General features: G+C 37.8%; 1 protein-coding gene across 1 annotated transcript in view; it reads right to left on the bottom strand.

Moving 5' to 3' along the window:
* The window catches only part of LOC308640551 (metabotropic glutamate receptor 1-like), a gene marked incomplete at both ends in the record, with an annotated part of 130,831 nt that extends 106,324 nt beyond the window's left edge, over positions 1–24,507 (bottom strand). The window contains one exon of the mRNA XM_081312418.1: positions 23,853–24,507. Coding sequence (XP_081168544.1) covers positions 23,853–24,507 — 655 coding nt within the window. The remainder of the gene's footprint in view (positions 1–23,852) is intronic.
* Between the last annotated feature and the right edge of the window lie 1,148 nt (positions 24,508–25,655).

Below are 25,655 nucleotides of genomic sequence, written 5' to 3'. Positions count from 1 at the left end.
TGAATCTCCCAGGGCCTCTTTAAGTCCATCTCTAAAATATTTTTCTCCCTTTCTCTATAAATGTGAGAAATGAATTTCTCTGCCACTTGACATGAAACATGTCAGCCCCAATATTCTGTGTAGAGCACACAGAAAAATCTATGGATAGGATGTTTTATTGCTCACAGACATCATTAGATAAAATATAAGGTATAGGATGTGAAAACTGGTTAAAAAATGTAGAGCTTGCTATGGAAAGAGTTTGCTACCTTCACATAAAAATTAAATCTGTTATAAAATTATTATACCTATTATATAATTAAGACTGTTCTATTTTTGTTCAACCTGATAATATGAGAGCGATAAAATATGATGTTTTTTCCCATCTCTTCCTCTCAATCATCCACAGAAAATAAATAATGAAAGAATACTTTGGGTACTTATCACCTGGTAGATAATTTTACGATAGTTTGAGTAAGTAAAAGGCTAATTTTATTTAACAGTTTTGGGGGACAAATTAAGCATCCCAATGCACCTTTCTAGGTACAAGATATGTTGCCAGCAGTCTAACAAATCAAGATTATTTAAAATTCAGAGGAATAACAGAATTCTGCAACTTCTTTCCCTCTATTTAAGTAGGATTTAAAGAGCCTATATTAAGAAACATGTCCTACACCTTTTTTATCCTTCACACTCAATAACTGTTGAATTTAATTAAATGTCAGAATCAAGTCTTTAGTTTATTGAGATTTAGCTCTAAGACTGATACTATGCAGCTAAGCAAAATTCAGAGGGTTTTGAAAGCCCTATAAATGGTTCTATGTGGAATCTCCCCATCTCCATAGTTAAAAGGGAGGCAAATCCATGTATCAATAATATAAAGGATATGGTGTTTCCAAATCTGCCTGTGCAAGAGAATTTCCTCGGGGGTGGGGGTGGAGGGGCAGGGTGTAAAATTTATTCCCAGGACACCATCCGCAGTACATATAGTAACATCGCCAGATAGCTCTAATCACATGCTTTTGAGGATTGTGGGTGGGGAGGAAGGGGCCCTGGTCTTAGAACTCCATTCTGGTGTCTCCTATGCACAGAGTGACCACATGACCTTGAGCAGGATTCAGTCTGCCAGAGCATTATTCATCTCACAAGTACTAATACAAAACAAAATAGGACACTTCCTGAGTTTCAAAGTCTGCATCTGTAAAATGACATCATTAGAAAGGAATATTTGAAATCCCTTCAACTTCTCTCTTATCTATACCATAATCATTCCAACTGTATTTTCACTTGTCACCTTATATAAAGTAATTTTTGTATCCTTTTAGAACTGCCTATTGAATTAATTGCAGCAAATATGTATTTAAAAGCATATTATGGGGCTGGGGCTGTAGCTCAGTGGCAGAGAGCTTACCTAGTTAGTATGAGGCACCAGGTTCAATCCTTACCCCTGCATAAAAATAAACAAATAAAATAAAGGCTTCTGTTCATTTAAAACTACAAAAATTTTTTTAAATGCATATTATGAACAAGCATAGCACAAGATCGAAGTTTGGGAGATATGTACAGATCTGAATCTTGCTTCTTGTTTTCTTAGTTATTAATACTTTTGAATGAATAAATAATAAATGGAGATTGGAATTTGTTTAAACTATTTGAGCCTCAATTTCCTCAACCAAAAAGTCTTTATACAGATAATTATTTTTCAAAAGTGGGAATATGAGAGATGCTTCATTTTGAGACTGATGATTGGGAACTATGTTGAGAAGAATCCAGGAGTAAGGATATCACAAGTCAGTCAGCAATGTCTAGGTCCATTCTCACTGAAAACATAAAACCTTGCATTTATTTATTTTTTAAAAATCCATTGCAGCATTTGGGGGACCAGACACACTACTATCCTGTACGTAGGTGAGAATTACAACAGATATGTAAAGAACTGCATCAATCATTTTGATAGGAGTAAATGCAATGAAGTAAATAAAATAATGCATTAGGATAGTGTTATGGTTTGGATTCAAGGTGTCCCTCCAGAATCTTACATGTGAGACAACGCAGGAAAGTTCAAAGGTAAAATGATTAGAGTAGGAGAGTAGTAACTTAATCAGTGGATTAATCCATTTGATGGGTTAATGATTCAAATGGATTAATGGGTAGTATCTGTAGGCAGAGAGGAGGCAGCTAGTAAAAGTAGGTCACTGGGAGGTGCCCTTGGGATTATATTATCCCTGCCTCCTAGCACTCCAGCTCTCTCTGCTCCTGGCTGTCCTGGGTGAGCAACTTTCCTCTGCTACATTCTTCCACCAAGATGTTCTGCCTTCTCTTGAGCCCACAGCAATGAAGTTGGCTAACCATGGACTGAACCTCTGAACCGTGAGCTGAAGTAAAGTTTTCCTGCTCTAAGTTGCTTTTGTCATGTACACTGGTCACAGCAATACAAAGCTCACTACCACATATGGGAAGTGAGAGGGGAAGGGTGATACTTTGATAGAGAACTTCCTGAGGAAATGATATTGTAACTAAGACCTAAATCTAAAAGAAATGGAGTCCCATCAACACCGAGGCCAGAGCCCACTGCCAAGGTCAGGGAAAGGTGGGGAGGGGTAACAATGACACCAGTGCAGGCTCAGCCTTGGCACTTGCAGGGCCCGTCCTGCTCTCTGCTCCTTCTCTTTCCCCCTCCAGAGTCATCTATCCATGGGAAGGAGTATGGCACCTCAGCCTGCTTTCCACGTCCTACTTTTCCAGAACCTGCATAGCTGAAACAGGTATCCAAGCTCCCTAGATGATTCTAATATACAGCCAGAAGGAAGAAACTAAGCAAAAGTGAAAACCTAAGATGTAGACCAAACAGACTGAATTTATGGCCCATAAAAGAATAAAGAAGGAGAAGGCAATAAATAAATATGTCAATGAAAGTTTAGAAATAGAAATCAACCTCAAATCTCAATTTGTATTATACAACTCATTTCAACTAACATTCACAGTCTACACGCAAAGAGTTGTGATTGATGCTATAAGAATCACAAGAAAGTTAAGATACATACAACCCTCAAAAAAGTTATAACCAGAACTTTACCAGGTGCAGTGGTGCATGCCAGTAATCCCAGTGACTCAGAAGGCTGAAGCAGAAGGATTACAAGTTTGAGGCCAACCTTAGCAACTTACTAAGGCTCTAAGCAACTTATTAAGGCCCTAAGCAACTTACTAAGTCCCTAAGCAACTTAGTGAAAGCCTGTATAAAAATTAAAAATAAAAATTACTGGGGATGTTGCTCAGTGGTTAAACACCTCTGGGTTCAATCCCCAGTACAAAAAAAAAAAGAAAGAAAAAAGATAAAAAGAAAGAAAGAAAAGATAATTATAACCAGGAATACAAACATCTACTTTTAGCCTCTGATCTCATTGACATGACTTCAACGCACCTCCATCCCATATAGCCATTTCAGATAGCAATCTTGTATGGAGGTCATTGCTTTATATAAACCAAGAATATGTAACCATGCTTAGGAAAGGTTTGTGACGATGATTAGAGGTGATCATCACAGGCTTTTGGGAAATGCTGCACCTGTGTTCATGACTAAAACGAAGTAAAAATTATGAAATAGGAAGAACGTTTGACCTCGTCCAGCTAGCGTGTGCAGAATTGGCTCCCCTCTGCAGGAACCACTCTGCCCTGCCCATCCTAAATGCTTATCCAATAACCCTGAAGTAACTGATAATAGGTTTAAGTGCTACACTTTCCAAAGGCACTACCTTTTAATGGGAGCATATTCGACACCCAAAAGTGTCCCCATTAAACAAAGCTAAGGGAGGGGAATGGTTGAATGCCTGACAGGTTCTATAGACTATCCCTCCATATAGAATTATTCTCCTCTTTTTCTCTCTGCCAATAACTTCTGTGCCAGTTCCAGAGAACTTCTACAAAAGATCTAGGAGAGTAGTATCAAACTCATAGAGGAAGCAGAAATTACTCCCAGTAAAAGCTAACCAAAGTAGAATATGCCCTACCAGGCCTCTCCCTTAGTAGACAGTATGTATACATGTGTGTTTCATTGAGTTTTTTTAATATACCAACTGTTATCTTCTTCTATCACAAGAAGCAAGTACAATTAAAATTCCCCCTTTACAGACTTGAGGGATAAGTACAGAGAGCTTAAATGATCTGCTTGAAGTCACACAGTTCCATGATGACAGTGCTAGAATAAGAATATAGGACTATTTAACTCTAGCAGAGCTCTCTTAGTCACTAACCCCCTCCTTAACACCATGTCCATGTCCTTTGTTGTGTGTGTGTGTGTGTGTGTGTGTGTGTGTGTGCGCGTGCGTGTGTTTGAATTATAACTACAAGTGGAAGGACCAAAATTTAAAAAGCTGATATAACTGCTTATTAGACAAAGACTTTGGTAGATCCCTCTCAGGAGGGGATAGTCAGCATTGGTCTGTTACAAAGCGCTAGACTCTTTCCATCTCTATACATAGAAACACAGGTTCTTGGGTCTTTGAGCTTATTTTGTTCAACCAAATGAACCTAATATCCCAATTCCTCTTACAAAGAAGAAGAAGAAGAAGAAGAAGAAGAAGAAGAAGAAGAAGAAGAAGAAGAAGAAGAAGAAGAAGAAGAAGAAGAAGAATCTCACAACCATGTGCTTATAACAACACTAAGGGCCAATTAAGAGAAGCTGACTTGCACGTTAGCCAACACACCACTGGAAAATCAATTGGCAGTCATATATTCTGCTTTGAGAGTAACTCAGTTAAGGTCATTGTCAAATTAAAGAACATAGAAAACCTACCAGCACTAAAGCAAGCCCTAGACATTTCCAAGAAGAGGATAAAGCTTCTCTTCACCTCCCCTCACTGAATAATACCTCTTTTTTTTATAAATATGGGTATTTTTAATTAAGGATTTTTCTTAATACAGATAAAAAGAAAGCATTTTTTTAATCAACATTTTCAGGAATTACTACCCTTGAAGGTTTTTCAAGGATCAGGTTCACATGGAAACACGTCCATGTGTAGCCAGCCATCTCTCACCCTCAGACAATGCCCCACTCTGTCTGTTGCTGTGCAGACAAATGAGAGCCTTAGTGGAAAACACACATTTCAGAGCATGAAGAGAACTAAAACAGGAGGAACCAGATTGCATTTATTTTGTCCTTTTTGATATGGTAATGGATTGGGCTATGTGATCTGCCAGATTGAAAAGAACTAGTGTGCAGGATTCAATAAGGCTGAATTTTTGAACATTCTTAAAAAAATAATTGATCATTGGTTATTTACTTTTTTTACTCATTTAAATAGGCATTCAAAATGCTAACAATATCTAGCTTAAAATTTATAGCCTGTTTCTGGGCATGGTGGCGCACACACATAATCCCAGTGGCTCAGGAGGTTGAGGCAGGAGGATCACAAGTTTAAAAACAGCCTCAGCAACTTAGCAAGGCCCTAAGCAACTGAATGAGACCCTGTCTCAAAGTTAAAATAATAAATAAGTAAAGGACTGAAGATGTGGCTGAGTGGTTAAATACCCCTGGGTTCAATACCTAGTACAAAAAAAAGAAAAAAAAGTTATAAGCTCATTTAGATAGTTGAGTGCCTCCTTCCACAGGAAATTATATTGTTTACAGCCACTTGAACTTTGGAATGAAAATTGGCTGGGTTTGTACCCTGTGTCTGTGACTTAAGGAATAATTTTGATTGTTTTGAAAATACTGTTAGTATCTACCTTGAAGGGTTACTGGGAGGATCAAATGAAATAAAGCATATAAACCAACTCGCACAATGCCTGGTATATAACAAGTGGCTCAATCATTGGTATGGTCATTATTTTTGTTTTTCAAAAACAATAACTGTACTAGTCGAAGTTCACCAGAGAGCCAGAACCAGTAAAGGATAGAAAAAGAGATACATAGATGGACAAGAGGGGATTTCTAAGGACAATCAGTCACACAATGAACTGCTTGCAGGCTGGAGAACTAGAGACGTTGGCTGTGCATCTCAGTCCAGGTCCAAAGGATTAAGAACCAGGGAAACTGACAGCATAATTTTCAGCCTGAGAGCAAAGGCCTAAGATCCTGAGGGGCTGCTGGTGCATATCCCAGAATCCAAAGGCTGGAGAACCTGCAGTCTGATGTCCTGCAGTCTGTATCCAGCGCCAGAAGAGAACAAGAGAAAAATTTGCATTTCCTCTGTCTTTTTGTTCTATGTAGGACTTTGGCAGATTGGATATTGCCTCCTCACATTGGGTGAAGGTGAATCTTGCTTGCCCATACACTGATCAAAAAGCAATCTCTTCTGGAAATACCCTCATAAACATGCATAGAAATAACGTTTAAACAGCTGTCTGGCTATCCCCTAACCCAGGCAAGTTAACACCTAAAACTAACCATCTCTATAACAAACATCTGAGTTATATCAACATTTATGAGTTGAAAGTAGTAAGTCACTTGGTGGGGGTGGGGTAAAGGTTAAAACAACTAACAGTCCATAGCAGGTAAGCATCAGTGGCCCCATAAATCTGGTTTCTTTCAGCACATCCAGGAAATAATTAAACCCGACTAGGTTTTATAATGTAATAACCTCAAACTATATTAGTTTCCTAGAGTTGCTATAACAAAGCACCACAGACAAGATGGTCTGAAAAAAAAACAACAGTTCTGGAGACTAAAAGTCTAAAATCAAGATGTCAACAGAACTAGTTTCTTGTGAGGACTATGAGAAAAAAAATAAAACTGCTCCTTGCCTCTCTCCAGCTTCTGAGGGTTTGCTGGCAGTCTTCGGCATGCTTTATTTGGTAGATGCATCATTCAGATATCTGCCTCCATCTTCATGTGGATTTCTCCCTGGGTGTGCATGTCTCTTTCTGGATACTAATTTCCCCCTTTCATAAGGACACCAGTCATGTTGGATTAGGGCCCATGCTAATGACCTCATTTAAACCTCATTACCTCTGCAAAGCCCCTTTCTGCAAATAAGGGCACATTCTGAGCTACTACACATTGATACTCCAACACAATTTTTTGAAGGGGTATAATTCAACCCATAACAAGAACAGAGGACTAAAACAAAAATTATAGTTCAAGTTTTGCTGTTTTGGTTTTGGGTTTTGGGCAGGGGGTGGGGGTTCTGGGTTTTTTGTTGGTTTGCTTGTTTGTTTTTTTGGTTTTGATTTGTTTGTTTTTTGGTACCAGAAATTGAAACCAGGAGCACTTGACTACTGAGCCCAACCCTTTATATTCTGAGGCAAGGTCTCACTAAGTTTCTTAAGTCTGGCTTTAAACTTGCAATTCTCCTGCCTCAGCCTCCTGAGCCGCTGGGATTACAGTTATGTACTGCTACACCTGGCTCATAGTTCAAATATTTTTGAAAAGTGTTTATTTTAATATATTTTTTCTTTAACCTTTTAAAAATACACTGTAAATGCTTTCTAGGCTACTCAGTACCCCTCTTGTGCCAAGATGGCATTGTTATTGCAATAAGACCATCCATCTTTTTATAACATTATACTCAGTTTTTTAATAGGTCCTTCTTAAAGAAATAGGAAGCCAAAATTCTAATACCCTGGCCAGCCCAAATGTCTATTGGATTATAACAGAATAACCATTTGGTTATTTATTCAACCAATATTAAATAAGCACTTTGTGCTTAACACGTGTCAGACCTTACAAAGACATGGGGAAAATCTAAAATAGATACATACTATACAGAATGTTTTACCTACTTGTGAAGATATGAATTATGTCTCTTGGTTTGTCTAAATAAAAATTGATGAAGCAGGTCTCTAATGAGTCCAGAATGTGTGCTCTCTAAGGCTTATATCCAGGAATCCTTGCAGGCCCTTAAAGGAATGACATAAGGTGTGATCTTGCCATGTCACCAGGGTGGCATCATGGCTTGGTGTCAGGTGGACGTATGCCATTTTTCACATGAAAGATAATTTTCATTCAAGTGCCATACCTAAATTTACAATTATTCCTCTGGAATTGAGATTTGGCCCTGTTAAATAAGGTCAGTAAACATCAATTTAATGACTCTCAGACTGAATTCTACCCTAGATAAATACCATGGAGAAATGCAATGCAAAAGGCAGAGAACACAACCTCCCCACATGCAGAAGTGAAGCAAAGTTATCTGTGCATGATGCCAGAGGGGACGGCAGCTTTGGGTGACAGGTGGCATGCCTCTCTGCCAAGGAGAAGGCGTTGCTCCTGGCAGTTTTTTTAACTGAGGCATGTGACCTAAGTAGTGGCATTTCACAGCTGAGAAACCAGCTTGTGATATGCCTTTTGCTTTACTGAGAGGTGGGCCACATGTCCACCAGGACTGCAGATCTAGCTGCAAGATGTTGCAATAGGTTCCCTTGTATCCTTCTTATGATCAAATATTTATGTTACTCTGGAAATATACATGGACTGTATGATTAATGACATTTTGCCAAGCAAACAAAAAAAGTGACATCCCTCACAAAGGTGTCATTTTCTAGCAAAAGGAGGTTAAAAGAAAAGGCACCAAAGCGGGCATGGTGGTGCATGTCTGTAATCCCAGTGACTTGGGAGGCTGAGGTAGGATTGTGAGTTCAAAGCCAGCCTCAGCAACTTATCGAGGCACTTGCAACTCAGTGAGACCCTGTCTCTAAATAAAAAATATTTTTAAAAGGGCTGGGAATTTGTCTCAGTGGTTAAGTACCCCTGAGTTCAATTCTCAGTACCCTCCCCCCCAATAAAAAAGGAACCAGAATAATGAGTGAGCAGGACAAATTAAAAGTAAGAGCTTATTTATCAGCTTTTGGTAGAAATTTGTAAAAGAGGCTCTGCTGTGTTTTGATTAATACAGAAAATGGAAGATGAACTCAAATTCTGACATTCTCAACACTTGGACATCTGAGTCCACTTTTCCAACTTCCGTAATTCCCCTTTAGGTACCTTTTAGTCCAGAATTATTAAACAGTTCACCATTCCCTGTACACCTGTTAGCACTTTGCTCCAAACCCTTATATCACATGCTTTTACTCATGAGAGATTCCATTTCTATCTAGCTCTGTATTAGCTATCATCTAAGACCCAGATGTAATGCCATTTATCCCAAGAAACTTCTCTGATATCCCTAGGGGCCAAGTTACTTGCCTCTCCTGGGGCCTCTACATCTTATCACCCTTATGGCAATAACAATCTCTGTCCGTCTCTCTCTCCCTCTCTAGCTCTCTCTCATTCTGGGCTATAAACAATGACAGAACTGCAGGGTATCCACAAAGTCTGGAAACACAAATAACATTATTTTATTGTATTGTAATATAATGTATGCATAACTTATTACAAATGTTTGCCTATGTGCCAAAGGTTATCTGCATCAGCACACCTGGAATAATTTTTGATACCTAGTGCCTGGCAGAGTGCCTAAGGTTTAGTAGGAACTGTACTTGTGGAATAAACTGATGAACTAGGTGGATGATTGATATGAAGCCAAGGATTGCCCTTCAGACCCACCTTCAAAACCTGAGTAAAGAAAACACAGAAATAAGTAGAATATGTGGATAAATGAAGGTAAATGGTCAGGAGACGGAGGGTGGAGAACAAAGTCTGGCTAGAGTAAAAGTCCTGCATCTTGTAGCAACTAGCTGTATGCAACTTCAAGTAAGTCAACTAACCTCAAAGTTTCCTTTTCAAATCAGGAACTTAGAAATGTGTTTTCTTCAGCACAAAATCTATAAATTTATGTTAATGTTAAAAGATAGTAGTAGCTTATAACTTTTGAGGAAATGCAGAGCCCAAGAGACAATTATTAATACTGAAAAAGAGAAAACAATATCACCTATGGTACAATGAAATGCAACAAATTGTGTTTATTGAGAAGTGTTTAGTTTCAAAAATACTTTCACATTGCTCATCTGGTCCTCACAGGAAACTTGGAAGAAAGGCATGACAGACTCTTTATAGATGAGAAGACAGACTTAAAGCAGTGGGTTTTGTTGTTGTTGTTTGTTGTTGTTGTTGTTGTTGTTGTTGTTGTTGTTTTTGCCATGTCCAAGGTCAGGAGCAGAGCTAAAAGATGAGGTGAGATGAAACCTAGCCCTCCGACGCAATGCACCTCCCACTGCACATGGGCACCAAAGTCTAACAGGAAGAGAGAGTACCACAGGCCAATATTCACACAAAAGAAAAAAAGAAAACAACCTCTGAGGATTTTAGTTGACAATTATCAGAAAAGTTAAAGGTAAATAATGATATTAAGTAGATTCTACCCACAAAACAATTACTTGGATTTTTCTCTTTGCTGTGTTCCACTTTTATGAGAAAGAAACAAATAAAAATAAGCTATAAAGAATTTAGTAGAAACCAAACACTTCCAAGGTCACTGGTTCTTGGGAAATGAATAATTAGTCCACTATCTTATTTCATTTACATTTACAGTGCGAGGCAATGAGAATTGACATGAAACTCAGCCAGCTCTTAAATCACCAAACCTCTTACTAAAGCAGGGAAGGCATTTAAAACAAAAGTGTTTCTTATTTAATTCAACTGAACATTTATTGAACGTCTACGATGTGCAAAGCACTGTTCTAATTGCTGCAAATGCATCAGAGAACAAAACAAACCCAAGGTCTTCCGCTCCACGGTTTACATTCGACGAGGAGACACATTCTGTTGGGGAAGGGTATTCTCTTTGAAGAAGGCATTCTTGCTTCCAGAAATGTGATTAACTACAGCGTCACATCCAGCAAGTATTCAGGTTACCTAATACATATTTTTAAAAATCACTGGATGTAAGACATGAATAGATCAATATACTAAGTATAATTTTCTAAATTTTGAAACCACTTTCTGTCTATTTTAGGAGTGAAGAACATTGCTTTCAGATCTATAAATGACTGAAAAAATATATACAATGTACTATGCACTGTCATAGGGAGCATGTTATTAAAAGGAGGTGAGATGAAGTTTCTGTCCACACTGTGGTCCATGGACCAGCAGCATCGACACCTCCCAAGAGCCTAGTAGAAAGGCAGACCCTCAGAGGCCCACTCAGCCCCGACCAAATCAGAATATGCAATTTAACAATTTCCTTGGGTGATTTGTATGCACGCTAAAGTTTAAGAAGATTCTTCTAGTGCATTTCTCTGCACCTAGAGAACCTAAAAATAACTCACTGAAAGGGAGAACATAAGCACTTCAAAAATTAATCACTCCCTTGATATTTTTTCATTTTTTAAGAAGTAATTTCTTTTCAAGTAAGATTTTACTTTAAAAATGGCAGATCAAGGATATTACATACTGAACTTTCCTGCAGCATGTGTCAACACAGAAGAAAAATGAAATTTGCCTTTTCATGGTTTCAAATCTGGCATTTCTAGGCTTAGTAGGAAATGAAGATACCTCCCCCTCCCCCCAAAAGGGAAATCATCCCCCATTTTATCAATGCTCAATGCCTTCCTCTACTCTCTGTGATTTAGCAACTACCTATTAGCAGGATAAAGAGATGTGGGGAGCTTTAGGATGTTCCATCTTATGTGAAGTTCCATTTGAAATCATGTTGCCCTGGCTCAGAGGAAAATGATGTAGAAGACAGCATCCTTGGTACTGAGCCACCTAGCACACCCAGCAAAACCAGCTGCCAGACGACAAGCAATCGTAGTAAAGAAAGCATATGAGGACTCCAGGAAAAGTCAGGAAATGGGTCAAAGCCAGTTCCCTCTCCATTTACCACAAAACTGCTGCTTTACAAAGAGAAGAGAGTTTGGAACGGAGATTGTATCCATGCACAAGCCATAGTGGCTCTGCCTCCTTATGCACTTGGGAGAGTGTTTCAGCCCCACCTACACCCTGCCAAAACAGGGCAAAACTTCCAAGCACAGTCACAGAGCAGGCCCCAGAGGGCACTGAAAAAGGAGACAACAGCAATGAGCAGGAAATCCAAGCCAGGGAATTTTCATTAATCATGCTTTCAAAGAAGCATGATTTTCCTCTGTTATGTGACCAACATTCAAGGATTATTCTGTACATACTAAATACACAGGAAAGTTTTCTCCAACATTAGTATATTAAACTATGGGTGTAAGAGATCCCCCATTTCCAACTTTAGGGGAAAAAATCTCTCAGTCTGTCATGACCATCTGCTCTATAAGATATAGAAATTTCAGTAGGGATCTTTACCTACTATAAATGGGGGTCACCTCCATTCACATATATGTTAATATTGTGCCTTCTCCCAAAATAGAGTTGAGGCTTTTATAAAAAGAGTATGAAATAATGCTTTTGAAGTAAGTTGGAAGAAACCAATATCTATATACATATTCTAGAACATTTCTGGGATTGAGCATTAAATTTAGTTTTGAGCTTCCTGGTAGACAAGAAAAAAATGGAACAATACAACACTCTCATGAGTAATTAAGATGAAACATGTCAGAGCTTCAAGAGAAACAAATGGCTTCATGGGATCAAAACCCAGAAGGAAATTTTTTATAATAGATTTTATATAAGGGGCATTGAATAGCATGGGCAATGTCTTCAATAAAAATATGCAAAAATTATGAAGCATTATCTATATTTGCAATCACACTATGACCTTTAAGAAATAAAAAGGGAAATATTAACATACAATTTACAAAAGACAGTTCTCCAGGGAGAATAAACAAAGTCAGGTCTGTAATATTCTAGAAACCTAATTTTATGCAGAGAGTTAATAATGAGCTTTTAGATGATACAAAGACATACTAAATATCAATTCCCTCAACTGATCTTCTGACAGGAGCTGAGTAAAGAATAATTCTAGGCTATGATATCCGGTGAAGTAACCCATGTAATTAACTGAAGAATGATTTGGGGCATGGGGCCAGCAGGTGGCCAAGTTAATGAACCATTGTAAAAGCTGAGACTCTCTTCTTGTATCTGGGGGCTGCACACCACTAGAGAGAATTTCAAAACAGTAAGAACTGACACTTATAGGAACACGTGGTTTGCAATCTCAGTTGAGCCCTCCTAAAATCTTCTCTATTTGTGTTTGACCAGCTTCTTTTCCCTTTACACTCCCCTCATTGAACCATTGAGAAAAGGAAAGTTACAAGATGTTGTTTTCAAACCTTCTTCTCCTTCTTTCCCAAACTTAACTACATCACCACCCAGAGGAAAGGTTTCTGTTCCAGGTTTCTTGGCCCTGTCAAGATTTCTTCTTGCTTCTTGATCATCTTTGCTTCATCATTTGTCTTCAAACTTCCCCTTTCTACGCAAAAAAACTTCACTTTCCTTCCTTTCTCAGTCGCTAGAAACAATGCTGTAAAGCAACAGCTTCCACTTTCTGGTGAACTCTGCTCCTCTCAATGGATTTATAAGTCAAGAGATTATTGAAAAGAGAGGATGCTAGAAAGAAGTGGAGGCTCCATGAAATGGTCTGAATATCCCTGGATATTCACATGTTAAAGCTTAATTCTATCTTGGTGGTATTAAGAGGTAGAATCTACTGATAAGTGATTAAGTTATGAGGGCTCTGCCTTTGTGACCAGATAAATGTCTCATAAAAAGGTCCTTGTTGCTTTCCATCACTTCTACCACACGAGGACATTGGGTTCACCATTTTTGGAGGATTCAGCCACCAGGAGCCATCTTGAAAGCAGAGAACAGCCCTAAATGGACTTCAAACCTAATCATGGCTTCATCCTGGACTTCCTAGCCTCCAGAACAGTGAGAAATAAATGTCTGTTGATCATAAGTTACCCCGTCACAGGTATTTTATTATAGTAGCATTAAGGAACTAAGACACTACTAATCTGGACACTTCTGCAGTCCCCTCTCCCTTTCCTATCAGCTCTATTTGTCACTATTCTCTTCTTAAAACTGTCTCTTCCCTTGGCTTCCATGCTGTCTGGTTCTTCCCTGGATTTTTCTCTTTCTCTTTATCTCACTGGTCTTGGTCCTTCCCTTTTCTATATCATCTTATTCATTTTCCTGCTCCCCAAAGTTCTTCCCTTGACTTGCTTTTTTTTTTTCACTCTCTATCCTCCCTCATGGCAATGTCATCAACTTTTGTGGTTTCAGTCTCACCTATTTGCTGAAAATCGCAAATCTATCTCCCTTGCCAGAAGGTCACCCTATTGAATCTCTTGACTGCATTTTTCTCATAGATACCTCACACTGAGTTTTCCCATTCTGTGCTTCCTCTTTTATTTCCTATTTAGTCCTAACAAAATAGAATCCTGGAGTCATCCTAGACTTCTCCTTCTCTTTGATTCTCAGAACCCATCAGTTTCTAAGCCCTAATTTACCTACTCCATGACTGTCAAATCCATTCTTTCTATTCCCTTCCCAATGACACTTCCTTAAGTAAACCTCTCATCATCTCTGGACCAAATTGATTAATTTAACAGGCTTTTCTACTACCATTCCCCATCCAAAATGTCTTCCTGTCTTCTAGCTTTCCATTTATGCCTTTTCTTAATCTGTCCTGTCTAAATCTCTCGATGTACTCTTCCAAAATATAAATATGTTCATGGTTCCTCTACTTACAATTCTTCACAGGATCATCATGCTTATAAAATAGAGTCTGAGTTCCTTGGCTTGATAAGCATGTCCCTTCATGACCCCAGGCCCTTCCTCCAGTTACAGCTGGATCCTTCTCCACTGCCTTTCCCGGAACACATTCCTTCCAGGGCTAACAATACATAACATTCCTTGAGTAGACATTGTTTTCTAGATCAGTATTTCTCTTCATATTCACTCCTTTGCTTCCTCTTCTTATTCCTCTAATGCAGTGAACCTCAGATGTCACCTCTACCAACAAGGCCTCTCTGCACTTCCCCTCTCTTCTTTCTAGAGAAAGCTAGTCACCTTCTCTTGGTTAGCTCTGTACCTCTTACCTACATTTAGTAAACTGAGCAGTGTTCCCTGTATGGTGAACTCCTTAATAGGACTTTAGGCCATATATCTTTGCTTCTCAGTGACTATAGCAGAGGTCTGACCCAGAGAAAATGCTAACTACTTTTTTTAATGAAGATAGAGATCTGAGCATAACTTTTTTTTTTTTTACCAACACAGTAATACCTGTTGACCAAAAAGTGAAAGCAACAGATAGTGTATTTATCCAGGAAAAGGAGCATTACATGTTTATTATACATTATCTCCACTAATTCAATATCCCTATATTACCTTTGGAAGTCTATTGTAAACAGTTTTTTCTCTTTAACATATTACCAGCAATTTGCTTACTGATCTTTTTTCTCTGCTCTTTATAACATAGAAATGATAAAATGTGTTGAGAGCCACAGAGAACAAAGAAAACTGCCTCAGATTATCCAATAGCTGAGGATTATGCTGTACAAGCAAAAGATTTGCATTCAGGGCCACAGGCTGAGTGGGTGTAATTGTTATGAAGAGAGAATGAGGATGCAGACTTGTGTAGCTCAAGGCAAGAAAATAAGCAAAATGTAATTAGTTAAATCCCTAAATCCTTTGGGCCAATCCTATTCCAGACCTCTGTAATTTAACCCTAGCCACCTTTATCCAATTTTCTCATCTTTAACCATTCCATACCACCCCAGGGTCTTTATAGAGCATGTATCCCAGAAATTTCTGACCCATGTTATCTCTCCTGCTTGACCACAACTCTCATGAAAAAAAAAGAGTCCTTCCTTTCCTATTTCATTTTAACAAGTTACTCTTTTCTGTTCTTAATTTATTTTTCTTCATTAAGAGGCTGGGGTGTGGCAGATTTACAATCTCTGCAAGCTGGAGTTTTCTGTGGAATAGCCACTCTGAATTGGAAGCTTATTTTTTATAAGAAAAGAGCTTTATTACAAGATAACAACAAGCAAAGATACAGAGTTGGTCAGATGCAAAGTGGAAGCAAATCAGCTAAGAAAATGACTTGATCCAAGCTTTCCAGGAAAATGTGGAGAGCAGGTGAGTTGGGAATAATAAAAGATGAGGAGAAGAGGCTTCTGTTTTTCAGAGACTTTCTGAGTTTGCAAGTTCAGAAAGCAGTTCTTAGCAATTTCAAGATGCCAGACTGTGGTCACGGTGAGCAGGTTGTTGAAGTGATGACAAAGGACACAGAGTTAAGATCTATGTACAATGAGGATAGGGATCCTTATTGCACCAATAGGTCATGCATGCATATTGCAGTCACCCAAAACTAAAGCAAGGATTGACACTGAGAGGAAGACTATCAGCTGTGAGCACAGGTTCTCAGTGACAGAGAGGAGCCTCCGAAAAGCTGTTAAATGACACAGTGAAGTTGGGAAGAATGCAGTTGGGCCAGATGGTAAGAAACTCACAGGAGGAAAATATATAAGGGCAGGTCATGTGAGTTAAAAAACAAACAAAATCCCCTTGGTTTCAAAAGTTATCTAACGCAAAGCTAAATTAGTCTTAACTTTGCTACTAATGAAATATGTAGACTTGGATATGTCATGTCATTTAATTTTTTTGAACCTTACTTTTTTAATGTGTAACATGAGATGCTATACTTTTTTATGTCAGTTGATTTTTTATTTACAAAAAGTTTTAAAGCAATGATACTTTAGGAAATGGGAATTAAGTCAGAGAAATTTTTTTCTAAATAAATTCATAACCTATAAAACTCTGAGTAAATTCTGATTAAGGTGACACTATAACATTTTAAAATAAAGTTGAAAAGTCCTATTTGAGTTTGCAATTCTACATGTAGGAACCTCATATGTAAGCACTTCCACATGGACATATTTGTTTACAGGATATTCTATCCACAACTCAAATGGTTAGCCATGAGTTTTATTTTCATCTTATGTTGCTAGGATTTGGGCTCAAACATCTACACCTCATTAGTTGATTTTTTTGTACTTGCTCAATACTTATCAGCTGAGAAGACTCTATCTCCGGTGGCAGTTTAACAAAAGCAACTTAAAGGGAGGTCTGTGTAGCATCCCCTGTTCAATGAAACACTGTGTAAAGTAGAAAATATGACTATGAATACTATTCTTGTTTTATAAATAAAATTGAGATGTATATATAGTGTTTCCCAGTCTCTTGTGCATTTCTTTTGAGAAATAATTAAATGTGATTTTTTTTGGTAATCCATGAGCCTATGAGTACTTATATACTTCTATGTCTCTTACAACAGACTATGGGGAACCCTGAGGATAATACTACTACTAGTAATAATAATAGTAATTGTTCCCATGATTATTATTTTAATTTATGTTTCTAGTGTCCAGAAAAGTGTGTGATTCATAGTAGACACCAAGTACCCATTAATTAATTTCTTCATTAGAAAGCAAATAAATTACTTGGTAACCAAAGAATATCTTTTCCCAAAAATATTTTTCTTCAATTGCCTATTATCTGAATTATTTAGATAACAGGTATCTAAGTATTCTATCTTCAATGTGTTGGCTCTGAAGTGCATAAAACAAGATAGTCCTAAAATTGATAAATAAGGATTTCTGATCACCAAGTTTCTGGGTAAACTTATAAATTCTCCGTATAAAACATTAATTCTATGTTTGGTAAAACAATGCCATCAGTTTAAGAAAGCAAATCTTCCTGTGAGACTGAAAAAAATTAAAATTATGATATTAATGTAAGATTTAAAATGTAGACATGCATAGAGAGTAATTAAGTATAAGAAAGATGTAAATGTTTCTATATAAATTTAGAATTTAATGGTAACTCTTCCATGAATAAGACAGGGATCATTTTGACAAGTCTTTATGTCTTGCCTTGACTCTGGTTTCAGCTACAATTTCTCTAAAAATTGACAACTTTCTCCTAGTGAGATGTTGCTTACAAACTAATATCAGAATGGAATTCTTTACGAGCAGTTTTTGTTTTTTCAGGAGTTGTAGATATACCAAACTATTCTCTCCTCAACTCTGGTTCCCCAGATCCTGTCACTTTCCTAGAGAGTACGCTGAAAATACAGCTTCAATTAATCCTTTTAAGATGACAATACTGTAGTCCCTACCCATAGAGTTATCAGAAATCAATAAACCAGTCATTGTACAATTAACTCCATTGGTCAGAGAAAAGTTTCAGTGCTCAAAAGAAGACTGCCAACTGCCCAGGCACAAGATAGCAACATAAAATAGATGCTGCCACCACCACCTGTCCTAAGCCTGCCAGCTCCTTATAAAACTGGCTCCAAGACAAATATAGTCAGAGCACAAAGATATGACAGAAGAATCAAGAAGAGTTCAAGTTTTCCCAAAATATCAGAAGTGTATCTTTACCACATTGTTGTTATTCACTAAATATTAATTAATAACTTAGAAAATTGGTCTGATAAGTCTAGCCAACATAGGGGAAAAGAGAAAAAAATTTAATCTGGGTCCATTCTGAGTAGAATAAATGATTACATTTTTAAATTATGCTAGCACAATGTAAGAATTTATGCTCATGATCTATTAAATTACCACTTTATTTAAAAAGAAGTTAAGAAACTACATAATATAGGTTGCAAAACTCACCTGGTAAAATATTTTAAATGTAAAAGTTGAGGTTTAAAAAGACGAATTCTCAAGCATAAAATATATTGATAAACCAGCTGGAGAATCAAAACTAAACCTTGTTCTCATTATATTGAAAATATTAAATACAAGTGTGTATTGTTTATACCAAAAGAATCATAGGTTTGAATACCATACATCAAAAGACTGTTAACTACACCAAAATTCACCTGGTCAGCCTGGCTGGCAAATATTTTCTCTTCTCCCTCCTAACTTTTTGCTAAAAAGTATTCCTTTGGAGTACTTTCTATACTTTCCAACTATCCTAATAGATAGTAGTACCTAGAATTCTACAATAACTGAAGTTTTAATAGTTGATTTTCCCCCTTCCCATCAAATGGATCTCCCTACACATTTCAAAAAGAATTCCCTTCTATTATCTTTGAATCAAGTCAAACCTGCTTGAGCATCTTTTTTAAAACCTATACTCTTTGGCACATGCTTCAAGATTCTACATTATTATCCTACATATTCCATCTTTATGGAATCACAGAATATCACAGCCTACTTCTGTCTTTATTATTAGTTGCCGGCCTGGACTTCCCATTCCAGTAAATAGATCTGCTTATTTTTCCCTCTAGGGAGACACTTTCAATACTGCTACAAATGTTTACAATCCATGTAACCAAATAAAACACTAATCAAAATTTTCTTGCCTCTAGTTTTTCTCAAGATAACTAAATCACCAATATTTTCTTTTAATACTTCTTAAGCATAACTCATATTTTTAAAGTCTATATTGCCAATGATTAGATTTTACTTGTTTTATGTGTTCAAACTGCACTTTTAGTGTAAAATACTTAATAACTGATAGTAAGTTTTAAAATTTGTGACAGAGTTTTATATAGTAAATGTTCAAGGTGAGTTGAACATCCACTGTACTAGCTTTTCATTTTAACTATTTAGAGTTATTGGTGTATCTACAAGGTGGTGGGATATACAGTGGAAAAGCATACTGTCAAAATAGTTCATAGCAGGACAAGTGGCCACTGAAGGAAGCTAGAATCCTAAGGACACAAAGTAGGAATTCTAAGATAAATTCATCAAAATTCTAGAATCTACTAATAAGCTAAAAAGGCAGACTTAAGCTAATAATTTTACCTTTAAAAGAAAAATATCACATTTCTACCATTTGATATAGTAGCACTAATAATAGTGATAATAATAACTGTGCAAGGATAAAGGAAAGAAGATATGACTTAATAGAGGCACATACTGTTTAGAAGACTTTGGTTTAATAATGTATCTACGGTCTAGTTAAAGTTAGCTATCATGGTGAAGGAACCAGAACCAAGGATATATGAGAGAATAAACTGATGAGGTGTAGTATAAGAAAGAGAGAACTCATTGAAAACAAATATCGCATGACAGAAGAGTTTGCATTCTTTGAGATGATACCCAGGGGTTGATGGGAAATTGGAGGAAATGTCAGGGAGTCAGTTTATGGTATAAAGAAGAACAAACTGAGAGATTCTGCTTTGGAATTTAACTCAAAAATTTTCCCCACTATCATTAGAAATCCTAATCGAATCATAACCTTGGAGCATGGATAAGGTTGTAATAGTGGAGTTTTAAGCACCTAAATTGGTTGGCCTAAATAAACTTTCAAGACAATTCTATTCCTTATAATATGAAAAAATAGAGCAATTCATTAAGATAACTTCCTGTGAAATAGGTTTCAGCCAAGAAAATAAAGGTATAGAGAAAATTACTGTAAGTAGACAAGAACTATAACAATAGGTATAAAAATATTATATGTAATTGCATTATCTAACATAATCTTTTTATCCTTGCACAGTACTTATGACTTATGAGGACTTTCCTCTGATGCCATAAGAATTTTAACTTTAGTTTTATATGAAATAGTAAAAAAGTTGCTAAAAGAAAAAGATCCAACTTTGAAAAGAAGTCAAAAAAGGACAATTTTAAATAATATATAAGCAAATGCCCCCAAAATATTATCCCACAATGAAAATCAAACCAAACAAAAAGTGAATATTTCTATCAGGAAAGCAGCACCATTAAACCTTTGTCATATCGTTGCCTGACTGCTGGCCTAAGACATATGAAGAGAAAAATGCTTAAAACAAAATGAAAATATTTCCCCCCCCCAATTTTTTTTAACTTTTTTAAACTACAAATTCAAAGGACATTCTTCATTGCACTTGCTCAATGCTTTAAATTTAACCAAATAAAATTATTTTAGGTATTGTTTTAAACTTAATTTTGGGTGGGAGCAATCTTAATTTCATCAGAAGAATGGAATAATGTGTCCTTGGCCGAGATATTCTCAGTAGAGGCTATTTTTGTACTCTATGTTTAGCATATTTAAAGATACACATTCCAGGTGAGCAGCTCATTCCAAAGTGCATTTGAATTTTTCAAGTGAAGCTCTATTGCTTCAATGCTCCTCTGCCTCCTTGACAGATCTTTCTCAACATTTCTTTCAGGAAGCAATCATGAACAATTTCTGGAAAGTCTATTGCAGGTAACTTCACACGCACTGATTCTCTCTTCTGTCAAGTAAACTGGTCGTGTTGTTATGACCAGACAACAATTGCAGCACAAATGATATGATAGAGCATTGAAAACAATGTGAAAGAATATAAAAACTAAATTCTTCTGGATAAAAATTTAAAAACAGAAAATACCTCAAAGCTTACTTCAATGTACAATAAAGTAATAAAGGAATATTTTAAAATGAGGTCATTCAAAGACTAGATGCCTTATCTATGATTGCAAAGTCACCCAGATTAACTATAGAAGTGAAGGCCACAGTAGTGTAGTCTTTTTTTGATATTCACTGTATTGGGTTAATTTCTAACTTAAGAAATGGTGGCAACAAATTAATGAGGCAATGGCCGATTTGGAAAGGAGAAGTGAGGGTCACTGGAGGTCCCAAGATTTTTAAGCTCCAAATTGCCAACATTCAGACAAATAGGCTTCCTTGCTGAATAGTGCCCATATGGTAAGAACAACCCTGATAATGTGGACTTAGCTGCTATTTACAGGAAACCGTCACCATTACATGACCCCATCAGTCTGAAGGCAGGGAAATTACTAAGTGATCCAAGAAAGTGCCCATAGGCCAATACACAATGCATCTCTGAGAAGCAGAGGGCAGAGCCTTAGGAAAAATACATTTTTAGTTGGAGCTTACACCAAGAGCTTACACAAAATTTCTTTTTGGATAGCAGAAAATAAAAGCAATTCTGTTTTCACAAATGTTATGTCTAATGAAAAGAGAAATTAATTTCCTTTAAGAAGAAACAAGACAGCATATATAAATGGCTAAGTGAATAGTTGTAATCTCCTGTAATAAAATCACTTGATTGGAATATGTGAAGATACCATCTCTGCAATACAGTTACAGTCAGAAAGCAGAGGGGAAATAAAGTAGTCCAAAGTAATACACAGGTAAAGTTATCAGTCATTCCTCAACAAAATTAGAAAATAGAAGTCCAATTAATTTTCCAAAAACATAATTCTATTCTCAGAAAGCAAACTCCATTAGCAATTATTTTTACCAAAGTAATACTATTGGGAAATAGATATAAGAAAAGTGAATCTTTCTTCTACACCCTTCCTTCCTCAAAATATCTTATATAAAATATGGAAAATAAAAATCAGTATAAAGTGATAAAACATTACTTCTTCCTGAAGAAATAATAATATCAATAATCAACTGCCTAGCTCAATGGAAGGAAAATTATTAAATATGTCAATAAACAACATTCAACCTGGATTTTGTCATTCCTTTTGGAGAGATCTCTCCAGTGCTGATATTTCACACATTTTTAACTTATACTTTCAAAATGTTCCATCTAAGCACTAGAGGAAACTATATTAAACATTAAAGTGTAGGAAATTAACATTAAAATGTGAGGATTTAACTTCTGGACTTAAATTTGTGTCTTAAAAAAGTAATGAGTCTGTGTTCAAAAAGAAGGATGCAGTTCATAATTTAAAATCAAGATACAGAAACAAGAATTATATATTAGAAGTGACAATATTGTAGCAGAAAGTTTTTTTCAAAAGAATATTCTGAAATTAAAATTGTATAATTCTATATCATTTTTGTTTGTTCTGAAAACAATGCCTTTTATAAATTGAAGCATCTTTACTCATTCCCTATGATCATATAACTATTTTACTAAGAATGCTTCCTAATCTTTATAATCAGACCTCACACAAGTAACTAAATTTTTTGTAAATATTTTGAAAAGTGAAGCCATGTCTATGGGCTTTCTTTCTTTCTTTTGATTTTAAGAAATATGAATGCAACAATACCCTCAAAATTCTCTTCTTCATGCCAGCATATGTACATGTGGATTATCCTAGATGTCAATTTAGTGCCAGGGCCTCAGTTTCCTTATAAACCTACTAGGGAAGTTAAGAATAGATGAGCTCAAAAGTCTCATCTTTATCCAAAAATTTAAGTAGGCTAAGATGAAGAGAGTAAAGAAAATCTTTAAGCAAGAAATTCTTTGAGAATTCATGTCTACAACACACAGGGGAAAAAAATTAAAGCTTTTAACCTCAGGTCAATCTGATTCATTCTTAAAAGGCATTTTAAACCTGACATCTGCTATCCTTCTATTGGTAATTTATAATTGATCTAACATTAAATTTGAAGAGCAAAGTCATTGTGATGATGGGGGCGGGGGGGGGCTAGAAACCAAGGCTCAAATCCAAGAAGTTTTCAGTGTCATCTGTCATAAAACAAGATAATTATTGGGGAAGTGAGGAAATGTGTGTTTCTAGCATTTACAGCAAGGAATAAATGGTTTGAATTATTTACAATTTCTTTGTATCTGAGTTATCCCAGAATTGGAGATAAATTTCCAATGTCCTGAGGGAGATGGCTGCATTAATCTCACATTCTCAGTGACATTTTGGATTCTAATATGGGATGAGAGAGGACAAAGGAAACACCATCTGACTGCTGAAGACAAGGTAAAGCTCTCAAATTAACATCCAGAGACAGCGATTTCTTTAGATTAACCATTCACTCAGGATTAGCCAGCCTATTGAACTTGAATAATCATAACCAGTCACTGAAGGGTAATCTAACACCTTGGGCCAATAAGCCTGCCAAACAAAAACTTAGAATATGAGGAGAAACCATCGTGTAAGACTAAAATCTACAGCTGGACACCCTGCACGGAGACTCTGATATTTTTTTATGCTCCTCCTATCCCCAGTAACACCATGAGATGCGGTTTGCTTACGTTATAATTACGAGGGAATGAGGATAAAAAGCAATGCCTGGGTGGGCGTGTACTAAGAAGGGTAAAGTCTGTTCCCCACAGTGCTAGAAATAAACAGGGACGATACTATGATCCCAGGAGCATATCATGCAATACCTTGGTTTTCTCTGTACTTTTCTTTCCCAATATAATGCCTACCTTCCGTGTGGACGGCAGAAACATAGGTCCAATTGTAACGCTTGACTATGTCAAGCATCGCCCTTGCCTGCAAAGTGTCAGAAGGGACAACCCTCAGGAAGTATTTGTACAAAGTTTTGTCACTCAGGTCGATGCTTGTGGCAGAATAGGCGATCTGGGGAACGTCGAACAGCTGGAGCAGGTTCTGGACTTGAATGGCTACTGAGCTGGAACCCGGGCCGATCACTCCAGCAATAGGCTTTTTAGTCCTGCCTGGGGGGAGGGTCTGGCCGTCAGGCAGGCACCGGTTGAGCCCATCCTTCTCGTCTCGAATGGAAATCAGAGAGTCCCTGATGAACTCGATGCTTTGTTCCAGAGCCACGGAAGAGTGCCAGCAGGAGTCCCTGATCTCACTGTCCAGGGTGATGTTGGGCAGGAGGACGGGGTCCGCGTTGATCTTATCCAATGTGTGGAACATGACCTCCACCCTCTGGATGCCATACTGCTCCCTAATCTCCCCACACTTCCTTTCGGGCACCTTCTCAGCGGGGGGCTGGTGATGGACTGAAAAGAGGGCTCCAATAATGACATCTCCGTCCATTCTGGCTACAGAGCGCTGCGATGAGGCTCCCGCCAGCAACACTTGTCTGCCGGGGTTCTTGGGGAGAAGGAACATCTCCAAAAAGATCGCTGGGAAGAAAACCAAGAGGAGCCGGACCATGGTGGTGAGGACGCGGTACACCGCCGGCCAGCAGCGTTCCCACGCTGGGGCCTGCAGGCTCTGGGAGCGCACCACTGAGACGCCAGACGCTGCCTCTCGCGGCTTGGTCCCCCTCGCCAACACTGCTGGTCCAACGCCTTGGCCGCCTCCTCCACCTCCTCTTTCCCCTCCACTTCCTCTTCCTGGTCCTCCACGACCGCCCCCACACCCTGCAGGCGTTTTTAGAGGGAATTCAAGTCCCCGTCCTTCACCGGTGCATCAAGGTAAATTGATCAAGGGTACAAGTGGGAGTCGTGTTGGCGGCGGTGAACTGGACACTGCTGGTAAAAGAGGGGGGGGAAAAATTCAAATCCTGGTCATCGGAGGACATGTGTTTAAACTCTGGGGTTAGTGATGCTAGTTGTTGCCCCGTCCATTTCATTTCAGCACATCCTGATAGCAGCTGCAGGGACTGCTCCGAAAGCAGTTCTGGTCAGTAAAGAAAGTGGTATATCCTGCTCCCAGCGCTCTCACAGCTCACAGGCGGCGAAGAGACTCCCTCCACCTGCCCGCTTCTCCAGCTCAAGTCTCTTCCCAGTCCCCAACCATCTATGACTTTCTGACTCCTGGGGGGGGGGGGGGCGGGGGCAGCAAGGGAGGGAGAAGAGAGGAGGGGAGGAGCTAAATCCTTCAACCTAAGAGAACTTTCCGAAATTTGAAGAGATTAACTCCCCCCCCCCCAAGAAAATTTGGAAACTCATTCTAAAGGTGGAAGCTCTACTTACAAATGAACGTGAAAAGAGGTGCCTTTTACTTTAACTTTGCGGGGTTGAAGAGACCCTGACATAAAATCCAAGTGGCAAATATGAATCTGCCAGCTTGTGGAAAATCCATATCAGTTACTAAGGCAACGCCTGGTAAAGTCTCCTTATGTTGGAGTTTGGTACGTTTCCCCACTAAGAAGTCGGGCTTATTGTAGATGTTCAAGGAGAAGGGGTGTAGGTAAGGTAACTTGTTTTCCGAGAAGGGAGAAAAGGTGAAGGGTCTTCTGCACCACCCCCGCCCCTATATATCGGGACCTTTTGGCTTTGCATAGTTGCTTGAAAGGGAAAGGAACCCAAGCT

The sequence above is a fragment of the Spermophilus citellus genome, assembly GCF_964194105.1.
Source record: "Spermophilus citellus genome assembly, contig: SCAFFOLD_142, whole genome shotgun sequence".
Lineage (NCBI taxonomy): Eukaryota > Metazoa > Chordata > Mammalia > Rodentia > Sciuridae > Spermophilus > Spermophilus citellus.
Note: the sequence above shows the minus strand (reverse complement) of the source record. Positions and strands in the feature narration are given on the sequence as shown.